Source organism: Bombus huntii, chromosome 15 (assembly GCF_024542735.1).
Source record: "Bombus huntii isolate Logan2020A chromosome 15, iyBomHunt1.1, whole genome shotgun sequence".
Classification (NCBI taxonomy): Eukaryota; Metazoa; Arthropoda; class Insecta; order Hymenoptera; family Apidae; genus Bombus; species Bombus huntii.
In genome coordinates, this window is record NC_066252.1 from 7,928,272 (window position 1) to 7,940,289 (window position 12,018).

The following is a 12,018-nucleotide window of genomic DNA, read 5'->3' on the forward strand; positions in this document are numbered from 1 at the left end:
CGCATTTCAGAGGAAATTTCGAATTTTGAAGGCCGAACGAATTCGAGGACCAGCAATTTGACGCCGAACAAAGCGAAAAAAAAAAACAATAAAAAAAGATTGAAAGAGCGAGTAAATCAATGTTGATCTTACGCAGTCTGCAGCCGGCATCTCTTCAGCACGTCTCCGTTACGTACAGGTCCTTTTTTAAGATGGTTTTGTTGATACCCTGCGGCCTGTGGCTGACCACCATAGCCCTGCACCATGGTACCATAACTTTGGGGCTGATTGTAGCCGGCGTGAGTGTATACTCTCACGTTCGACGTGGAATTGTATGGGCCGTGTGCGTAGTTCTGGTTCTGAACGTACGACTGGCCCGTGATGTAGGACGTCGTCAGGGAGGGTTGACTGCCTGACGAGTATATGCCGTGCATGCCGCTCCCGTGCACCTGGTTCACGTTCGCCGCATGCTGCGATGGCCTCTCCATCTTCTGCGGGAAACTGTAACAGGAGTTCGATGGTTTAGTTACAGATGAGCGAGTATTGCGGGATCTTTTGATTTTGGTAAGTTTGGTGTATGGCGGATACAGTTGGAAGCAAATTTGTGAGCTGTAGAAATCTGTAACTTTGAATTCTACAATTACAGAACTCCAAAATTATACAACTTGTTCAGAACTCAGGAACCTCGGAACTCAGGGGACCTTAGAACCCTGTAACTTCAGAACTCTGGAACTTCAGAATGGTAGAACTGTAAGATTCCAGAAATTTAAGGCTCTAGAGCTCTGGAATTCTAGAACTTTAGAGAACTTAGAGATTTTAGAACCTTGGGACTCCAGAACCCTGGAACACCGGAACACTGGGAACTGTAAAACTTCAGGACCTAAAGGCTGAGTAATTTTGAAAGCGATTCTGGAAATCTGAAAGTTTAGACTCTTAGAACCCTAGAGTTCTAGAACTTTAGGGTCCTGGATCTGTAGAAGCCCGGAGGTTGCGAATTTTAGGAACTTTAGAACTTCACAAGTTGACACTTTTAGAATTTTACAATTATGCAATGTAAATGAACTTTGGGCAATATTCTGATTGCGGATGATTGGTGGACCATTCAGATGGGACGAGAGAATCGTAATAAATGTATAACAGCTCTAGCTGTTTCATTTAAATGCGAATCTTTCGATTGAAATGAATGCGTAAAATTTTCAATCGGAGAAATAAAAGTGGCGTATTCGCGAAAGCGGAACGCTTTCATCGCCGGATTCAGTGTCCCACGAAAAAGAAGGAAACCGGCGTAACTGTGAAATGTCGAACGGAAAGGTGATCATCCAGAAGCGACAACGTTAAACTTTGACTTTCTTTTTCACCAAAGACTCGTTTTCGTAATTATCGTATCTCGTTAATGCGAAGCTCGCATCCCTCGAACAGACGAATCCATGGAACGTGGATGTATAGCTGTCATCGTGTAACATATAATCGAGAGAAATTGATACGAGTCGTGTTTGGTGGAATTTGGCTCGATTCGCAGGTGTTATGGGCAAATTGGATGCAGGTAGAACAGTGTACGATTAGGTGCAACCAGTCGTTACGAGGATTCCAGTGATTTATCGTGCCAGTAAGACGTTTATGGTTGTGTATATCCGTATTTCTACGTGTCAGATGGTTCTATAATGCTATTATAATGCCAAACGTACTACTATCTGGCGCAATATACATTAACAAAATTTAATCGTGCAAAAGTGTATTTCGAATTTAACGTCACATCGTGTAAATTGTAAAAATGTACATAGCGTGAAATTCTCGGCGGAAATTTTCAGTTTAGTAATACACAATTAATTAAGACATCTTTTAATATTCGTATTGATGGAACACGTTCACAAAGAGACAACCTTGCGTTATAATGCGTTAAACAACATTATATCGTTTCATCCACAATGAAAATAATTATCGACGATTCATTATGACGATTCAGATTGATATTGATCGAAAGTCTCAGAGTACAAACGACATGTAATTTTATCCGAGAAGTCTGTGACTAGTCATTAGTTGTAGAAAAATCTACGTAAAAATACACGTAATGGAATAATAAAATTCTCGTTACGCACGTATAATAAAATTCTCTAGATAAACGTGAATCTCAACGCTTTTCAGCATAAAAAATACGTATATAATATTTGAGATTTACGGGGAATTCTCCCTGGGTCAACGACAATACCGATAAGAATGTATAATTCGTCATATTTTGATATTACGCAAATTGATAAGCGTGTTAAACTTTGAGTTTCAGAAATATCGTAACAATAAGTAGAAATCGCGAAAGGAAAACACGTGGTCGATGACGATGGAACACCAAGTCGTAACGAGGTTATCGCCAGCAATTTGCAAGTTAATCTAGCAGACTCATCTTGTTCTTAATCGCGTATATGTCAATGTGCGAGCATTGGTTTATTCAATATCCGCTCGCCATGTGATTGCCAAACGTGATTTCCGGAGTTCCCGGTCGTCCGGACAGACAGACCTACGATTTCCACTGAAATGCGTTTCTAACGTTCATGCAGCAATCGTTTATTGCAATATTCCTATAATCCTTTTTAATAAACGGAACTCCTTACGATTCTACTTTTCGTTAGTTTTCTACTTTTTCCTAATTTATCATTTGATTTCTACGAACGATAACTGTTAAGTTGCATTTGACGATTAACACGCACGACTGCCACGCCGAAATCGCATGTTTCACTCAGGACACACCACGGCGGTATTTGTATTATTCGAAGCAGATAATGGCAAAATAATAATAAATTGACGATATAAGACGACATTTTCCTCCAATGGATCGTTTATCTTATCGGTGGTCACCGGTGACCACCGTGACGCTTTGCTAACAGTTGATAGCGACATATTATAACAAGGGTTCGTTTATTTCGACAAACCATTCGCATTCGTTGTTTCGTCGTAAGCAAAACGTGCAGAATATATCGTTGAAACGTGTACAAGATATTAGTAAACGGTATTTGCTCATTGTATATATAATAGTAAGGTATGTGCACACTTGTGACTTCAATTATGTGATTATAAAGCAGCATTTACGATTATTTTCTAAGCTGTGTTTATAATAATACTCGTAGATTACCTCTCAAAGGTATGGATGCAAACACAGTGCACCGTTAGATGCAAGATTTGTTCTCATCTTCCTTTTTTTTTTATCGATGTTCTAATAAAAATGTTTAATCGTTCAATGGGGCACTTTTTGTTTCAAAGTATCTTCTATTTATCGGTTATATTCGAAATGCCCTAACTGTCAATTTTCATAGAATTTTTACGATTGTAAGAAGTTGAAGAGCTCCGGTCACCAATGACCACCGTGGCGTCACAGGAGAAACCGTGGTGGGTCATATATGACCTAGGTGGCAGTCAAAGTGTTAAACGAAGAATACGAGCTAAATAACGAGTGCTTTTACAATTTAGAATCGTTAAATGTTCGATTATGGTCCGAAGTAGCGTACATATCGATACAGATCGAGGGAAATGTTCATTTTTATTAATCTTCGATCATTAAAAATGATCGTTCGTCGTCGTTTTCACAGATACTCGATTTTCCTTTCACTTTTCATCTACAACCATTTAACAGGAATATTTGTTATTTTCCCAGCAACGAAAAACCACAGGAATCACATTTTCAAATCGCGTTCTCGACGGTTGCACAGAAAAATTCTTTCCCCTTTTACCGGAGTTTTCCAATTTCTCTTTCCTACAAACGATCCCAACAAACTAAATTACATTTCACTCGACAAATATCCGAAATTCCGTAGACTGTAAATACAAATTGAAATTTGTCGTTTCTCTCTTTTCTTTTCTCTCCTTTTTCTCCGCCGTTCGAACAACTTGACAAAATAGATGCGAATCCACCGAAGATAACTAGAATTTTTCAGCTGCAAATGAGATCTCTGCGAGTGGAGAATTTACCAGAAATAAGCCTGCCAACCGCAACTCTGACGAAACATCGCTCGGCGAATGCTCGGAAACTCACGACGAAAAACGCCACTTCTGTGCCGACAGCTGCCGGCAATTACCATTCAAGGGACCGTTTCGCGCTCGTGAATCACACGCGGTGAATCATCCCTCGAAATTCACCCCCGTACGATTGTTGGATAACCACCTACCCCGTGAGAAATCCTGCCACGCAGACCACCATCTTGATCCTTCCTTTTACCACGCTGCGCTGGTTCCACGATTTCCCTTAAATTTACCCAGTCAGAACAAGGTGTTTCTTGTACACCGGCACATTTGTAACTTCAACAATTAATTACTCTATTAATTACTGTATCTTTCGATCTTTGATTTTTCTGTATTTTTTTATTTATTTATTTATTTAATCTTTAAACACTTTGCTACAGGAAGAAGATGGAAAATTTAAGCTTTTGGAAGGTTGGTAATATCCTCGAGGGATGAAATTGATGGGACTGTGCGTTTGATCTGTTCTTACTTGATGGAAGAACGAGCGCGTTAGGATTTTCCAGGTTTTCGGTTTATAGAAATGTGGCAATCGTTCGAAGGTAAAAGCGCGACGGTTTGAAAGGTTTTCGTTTGGATCAGATGTATCAGTTTCTTGGAACGTGTCGAGGCTCGAGTTTTAGCGGTTGCTGAGTTATAGCTTGGACTGGGTCCGTGAAACTTTTCAAAATTCCTAACGGTCCTACATCTCGACGCAATTTTACATTTCTTGCAAATCTTCCAACCGAGAAGAGCGTGATTTTTCAGCGTGAAATTTTCTTCCAATCTAGATTAGATTATGTTGCTTTCCATTGGATGATGTTCGCGTCAAATCTCACATAAATTTCGAATAAATCCATTGAAAAACACTTAAAATTTTTTAAAACATCTATTTTTCGTATTAGCCTTAGCTTTCTTTTTCAGGTTCAACGTTCAATCCACGGAACAAACGATTTTCTTCGAACTTCTTAACACGCAATTTCCACTGGACTACAGGATCACTTCGCCAATTGTTTGAGGCGATTGGATGCGGAAGAAGGAACACGGTTCGACGCAAACTGCACCAAGGATCGTGATAGTCTGACGATCGTAAGGTGAACTGAGGTGATGGAGGATCGCGAGCAGCTGGCAGCCAGGGGCATTCTTCGTCCACGAGAATCGGAAATCAGTGACACTGGAGGGACAAGAGGGTAAAAGAACACGTGCACACCGGCCTCCACAGTGGTGTGCAACCTTCTGTTCCTTAATCGATCTTCCCCTTCTTTTTATTCAACTATCCTTTGAACACAGTGCAGAGATTGCTCGAAGGAATTTTATTTCTCCAAAATATTATTCAGAGAAACAGTTGTTTATAAAAGGGAGAAGATTCTCCGTGGTTAGATAAATTTTCTTGCACTCTTCCTCTTTCTTAAATATCTGTATAATTTAATTGGCTCAACGATATTCGTATTACCTTCGCTTCTTCCTGTCAGAATTTTTCTTTCAATACTCTAAGTACGTACTAATAGGTGTATTATACCGACAACGATTATTTAGATTAATATTATGTATTATACATTTGACACAGATCTATCAGATCTATTTCATGTGTTTGTTTCGCGTATTATTAAGATACCAGGATTTGTTTCATTATATAGATATCAGTATATTTTCCAGGATACACGCACAACGATGAGCAAAGAATATTACAACCATTTACAGTTACAGTAAATAAAATAAATCGATCGAAATAGATCCATGGAGAAACACTTTAAACTTCTTAAAAGATTTTTCGTATTCATTATATAGACATCCAGGATACACAGTTTTCCAGGATACACAAAGAATATTACGACCATTAACAATTACAATAAATAAAATAGATCGATCTGTTCCATCGTATATTAATTTTTTATCCACATTATTTATCAAAGGTTGGATTATTATTATCGAGGATTGGACGAGGTTTGTAAAGTAAAAAATTGACTCGATCTTGTTGGTTCTAAAGTTTCGATTAAAAGGAGGAAAGAAATTCTCGTTTTGCAAATTAATTACTCGAGCAAAGGAATAGAGAGGCACGTAACATCGAGGAATCGAAATTAGTTGGACCGTGAAATGGGTTAAGAGACACTCTGAGATAAATGGCGTGTATACTCTGGTGAAGCTTCGTTATTCCGCCAGAAGTGCAGAGAGGAGTAAAGGGATATATGTTTTCAAGCAGCCCTCGAAAATACGTATCGGCTTTCACATGTGTGTCAGCAGGTACACGAGAGAAAGGAAATCGATAATGATGATGACGATGATGACCGTGACACTCAACCTTCCACACCTTATGCAATGAGCGTTCAATTAAGCGACTTACGTAAGGGTCCAAGATGTGGAAGGATAAGCATGTGTGATTATGGTTTGTACGTTAGGCTACGCGAAGTCTGAGAAGTTTCCTCCTTGATTGGATTTTGCGAGGGACTGGCTGAGTCATCGATAATCGGACGACCTACGTTTTCTTGCTTTTGTTTTATTGGAAAAGAAATTGGAGAAAGCGGAATTTTGAATCTGAATATCCTCTAACAGGACGTGTTTATTTTAATTAATTTTAACGTGTAAGAATATTTTTTCAAGAGGAAGAAAATTTAGATAGAGAATGCGTTTAGAAGTGGAAAGATGAGATTTCTTTTGCTATTTCTGCGATCCCTTTTCTTCTCAATTTTTTCTGTTTTTTTCTTTTTTTTTTTGATGTCCTGCTCCTTTATTTGTCGATTCTGTCATTCACAATTCTCTTATTTTCTAAGCTTTCAATCTGTCCGCTTCCCGATTTTCTTATTTCATTATTTTAAAATCTCTGCATATCGCAATTTCTTGTATCTCTATATTTCTACTTCTATGTCTCTAGAATCCCTTATTTCTCAATCCTTCAACTTTCGAATCTCAAATTTTTCAAAAATTCTACCTTTGGGCTTTACAATTCCCCGATCCTGTATTTTTCGAGATCCCAGCTTTCTAATCTCTTTGTGTATTAAATCTCTAATCTTCCACTTTTCTTATTTCTGCAACCCTTAATTTTCTAATTTCCCTAGCGTCTCCAATTTCCAAATGCCTTGACCTTGAACTTTTCAAATTCGTAAACCTCGTATCTTCTATCTCTTCTATCTGGCTAATTTTCAAGTTTCCTTCAAGTGTCTAGTTTTATCTTCCTTTTCTCTAAACTTCTTCCTATCGTTCGTCAGTTTCTTATTTCGCAATTTTTCCCATTACTCAGTTCCTTGAGTTTCCATTCTTTTCTTATTTTTCCTCGCTATCCACGTTCTTCGGTTTCCCTCTTATTTCTTATCTTTCGATTTTTCCAAACACAACTGTCTACACTATTTCTCGTCAAATTCCAAGGGAGGAGAATTCATTTCCCCGCGAACAAAGAGACGTCACCGCGTCACTTTCACACTATTCTTTCCCGCCAAAGGGAACTACATTTTTCTCTCCTCCCCAGCCGTTCCACTTGTGGTTGTCTTATATGAAACGTAATTGCAGGAAAAGCTGCCCAAGGAATTGTATTTAAAACGTGCACACTCACGATCACGTGTACTTGGAGCGGCACGCACATCCTGAGAATGCAACGTCTTTCAAATTCAACGGTTAATTTATTGTCTGATCGCTGACGTATTTTGAAGTTTAAGAAGAAATTGTATAAAATTCTCAGCATTGCGCGGTTTTAATACAGTAGAGCACAGCGAAGAACAAAGAAAATTTTCTAGTTCATGAAATTAAACAACAGACTCTCTAAGAATACATTTTTGATCGAGCTTGCAAAAATATTCGATACAATTTTACAACCTTCAGTCTTTTTGACCTAAATTTACGAATTTATCAGATTTGACACGGAGACGTTTAGAGAAAACGAATTTCAAAAAACTCTATACAGTTCTTTTTACATCTTAGCTATGGAACTTAATTAATCGAACATTCCTAAAAATCCTTAATATGATTTTTCAACTTTTTGTTATGTCAATCTAACAGTGCAGATAGGAAAATTCCAATGTAGATGTCTTAGACAACTTAAAATCTATTCTAATGGAATGGATCTCTATATATGAACGAATTAGATCCAATTTGACATGGTCACATCTCGACATTCCCAAATATCAAAAACCTCAAATGGCTTATCGTAACGTGAACGGTCAGCCGGTGCATTTGTCCGCGAATTATAATTTTTTATAATTATAATTTGTCAATCTTCCCTTACCGTATTTCTACATAAAAGAAAAACTCATTTACCTAGTTCTACGAATGAATGAATTAGGTACAATTAGACATATAGAAATCATACAATTAGACGATGAAAGATCTGCAGTGGCTCATCAAAGCGTTTAAAACCGGTAGGATCAGCCGGTGGATCTCCTCGCGAATTATCTGTAATTTCTCAGTCTTCCTTTACTCTATCTAATCTAATCCTACAAATGAACGAAGCAGACGCAATTAGACATAGTCGCATCCCTCAACGTCGCCAAACAATCAAAGTTCTGAGATGGATCGTCGTAACCGGAAGGGCCACTCGGTGTATTTCACCGGGAATTAACCGGAGTTACTTAACGCGTTTCGTGGCGCATTCATCGATGATAAAAGGACGAGCAACGGGCCACGTAAACGCTTCGCGTACGTATTCCCATAAAGTGCCCCATTGAAGAGGAGGAACAAGAGCGGCTGAAAACCCGGGGAGAGGATACGTGTTTGACTGGCGCAGCTACTTTGCTTAAAAAACACGAAGCCAGGTGCACGTTTCGTGCCACTTTGTTGTGTACGTGCACACACGTTACACGCGTGCACCGTGTGGCACGAGCTGTGCAACAGCCGACAGGCAGATGTTTCGACTCTTGCGAGGCTTTAATACCATCCTGCCTTCAATTTATTTCTCTACCAGCGAACGATAGACCGCCCTCTAAGGTACGATCGTTTCCAGAGAGGATTCGTTTGTTTCGTACCGGGTCTCGTTGAATTTCTACTTCAGTTACCACTGCTTTGCATTTTTAAGATCCGATACTATGGCGACTAAGCGTGAAATTCGAGTGTCTTTTGAGCTTGCAGGCGCTAGAGAATCACAGGTTAGGTTTGCACGTAATAAAATCGCGTGGTTGTTTGGTCTATAGCAATGGCTCTCAACCTGGTATAGGCGGAAAATATCGTTCTCGATGTCGTTGTAGACAAGTTGTTGTTCAGCGAGTTCAGCGAAGTATATCTTACATCCCATGTCTTGTACGTAACGTACAATACTCCATTTTCTGCAATTTTTTCTCAATGTTCCATGTCTAATGTCTGAAAAGTTACCGATTAAACCCTCTATTGTACTTTGCACATGATCCCAAGCTCTACAGTACACATTTCCATAGTCTACATTTCATATTTCATATACCTCATATGCTATATCCCATAACTAGTATTCCTAACCTATATCTTTCGCCTTACTTTCTAGATTTCGTGTCTCCATTGCATATTCCATATTTTAATGTTCTCATATTCGAAATCCCATATCTCTATCCCATATGCAGATCCTATATCTCTAAGAAATATTTGTTATCCTTACTTTTGCAGCACGCATTCGTCCCGCATCTAACATTCCATATTTCCTATCTTTTCCTCTATATTTCATATCCAGTATATCCCTAGCCCATATCTCGATAGCTGTCTTACGCACGTATGTTTAATATTTTCATATCCTTCATTCTATAATAGCATATCTTCCGATAATCTCTTATAAACAGCTTGTACTTGTATTTCCAGCGGTAATAAGACCTCGAATAATACATCTTCAAAATCTGAGTCTCTTTGAACATACGCAAACAGCTCCAAACAATCTCTAGTGACAAATTGCAGCAGCTTAATTCCCTAGCAACGGTACACGTATGATCTATTCAGTAATTTCCCAAAAATCATTTCTCCACGTTCTATCGTCGCGTGAAAGGCGAGAATAGCCACGACACAATGGGAAATGTTGCATTCACGAGCGTGAAAATTGTCTCGATGGAAAATGAATACGTCGGGGAAAACAAACGCTCTTTCACCGAGGTTGCTCGCAGTTTGCTCCCTCGATAAATCCTCGGAGGCGACTTCTCTATTGTTTTAGAGCGTCGGTTGACTTCGACGCTGGTCTAGCGTCTAGATAGCGGAGCTGGGGGAGGGGGAGGTGAGAGGTGGACAATGTAGACAAAGAGTAGGGTTGAAGAAGATAGTCTAGCACGGGGCCACTCGTGCGTTTATACGAAGACAAAACCCTCAGACGCGTAGGCTTCAGGTGAAGTGCATCAGCTGCCACTTGGACACGCGCCATAGAAGCCTCTACTATGTTTCCTCCTGCATTTTTTTCCCCCTTCGTTCGCTTTCTTCCTTCCTTTTTTCGTTCTAGTCGACGTCTCTTGCTTGGAACAGACACTTCGTCTAGTTCAATTTAGGAGCAGGGTGTAGTGGTTAGTTTCGAAGTTTCAAAGTTTCAGAAACCTCAACCTCAACCCTCTTTCTTCTTTCCTTTGTTTTAGAGACTTGTTGGATTCTTGGAAGATCCTGATCTTAATACGAGTTATGAAGAAAACTTGATTCCGCTCTTTTCTCCAAGTTTTATTTCTCTTATTATTCGTCGTTTATTTGAACATGGAAACACATTACATGCTACAGTGCCTATGTTCGCATGATTTTTTGATTTCCAAATTTAAGTTACGCGTGATGGAAATCCCAAATGATGGTCAATAATTAATCGTCGAATGTTATGTCGAGTAGAAATTGCTGAAAATCGTTTAAACAAATAATTTCAAAGGTTTTCGATCGAGTAACTTTTACGAGCAACTTTTATCACAATTTCTAAAGCACAATGCACGACATAAAACGAACAAATCTATTTTCCCATCACTCTAATATTTCTATTTTTTCGTTGTCTAATTTCCGTATCTTTCGAACTTTCTATTTTCCAGTTCTCTAATACTTCCAATCTCTCCCTTTCACAATCTCAAATTTTGTGTATACTATTTGGCCGTGTTCAATATGCCAAGGGACGATTTAAAAGATATTTGAAGAACCGACGCGCATTGAAAGCTGGTGGAAAAGCCGCTAGAGAAGCCAGCAATTTTTCGCGAAATCGCGCGGCTCGTTACGCGCATCGCGAGATTAACGTCAAGTAATTAAACGGCGCCGTGCAGGTCGTGCAGAGTGCATTCGCGTGTGCGCTCGTCGTGCTCACGAGAATTCTCCTCTCTTTCGTTCCATTCCCTTTGCGTGTTTCTCTGGGAAAATCTAACGCAAAATTAAAAAATGGAAAGAGGAAAAAAAAAGAGAGGAAGAGGCGCCCGTGAGAGTTTCGAAGAGAAAACAAGCGTTTCAGTTAAGAGAAGCAAGATGTTGAAAAGTAAAGTTGTATTCTTTCTTATGGAATGTTTTGAAATGGTAAAAGTAAAGAAATTACCTTTGGATTTATGTTCAAAGTGTTATTTCATAGTTGTTTGTCAATGGAACTTTGGATGCTTCGTATTTATAGTTTCATAGACGTTGCAGACGCGTAATCAATAATCATTGATTATACGTACGCTAATCATGGACGAAGGACGATTTGTTTTCATATGAACACATATTCTCGACTGACTTTTCTATTTGCGGAAGAAATCGATGTTTCGTTCATATTTACGAGAGATCGTGTTTTTAGCTGGGATAAATTTGGGATCTCTGGATGTCTCCGGAATTAGATCGAAAAACTCCCTAGTTTTAACAAGTTTTACGAATGCGATAAGATCCAAAATCATTTCGTGACGCAAAGGCTCTATGGAGATGGGGAAAATATGAAAAAATATCTCAATGAAACTTTTATTTGTTTTATCGTAAAATCCACGTTTTCAGAGCGATGAATTAAAATCGCTGGAATTTCATGGAATTTTATAAACTCCGATGCGATAGGATTCGAAATCAGCTCATAACGAAAAATATGTTGAAAAGTATTCGCATGAAATTTATACGGTAAAAATTGAGAGATTTAGTAGCGCACATCTCCAGTGTGGTAAATTAAAAAATTCCCTAGTCCCACAAAGTTTCCTTAGCTCTAATGAAATTCGAAAT

General features: G+C 38.8%; 1 protein-coding gene across 10 annotated transcripts in view; it reads right to left on the minus strand.

Moving 5' to 3' along the window:
- The window catches only part of LOC126873776 (IQ motif and SEC7 domain-containing protein 2-like), a 144,348-nt gene that overhangs the window by 9,504 nt on the left and 122,826 nt on the right, over nt 1–12,018 (minus strand). For 8 of the 10 annotated variants that reach the window (XR_007692535.1, XR_007692534.1, XM_050634991.1 and 5 more), the window contains one exon: nt 133–480. Coding sequence is in view for 8 of the 10 variants with exons in the window: in XM_050634991.1 (XP_050490948.1) it covers nt 133–480 (348 nt within the window). In the remaining 2 variants the exon portion in view is untranslated. Of the gene's footprint in view, nt 1–132; nt 481–4,130; nt 5,052–12,018 lie in introns of those variants that run through there. The other 2 variants (XM_050634992.1, XM_050634989.1) reach the window with 2 other exon arrangements.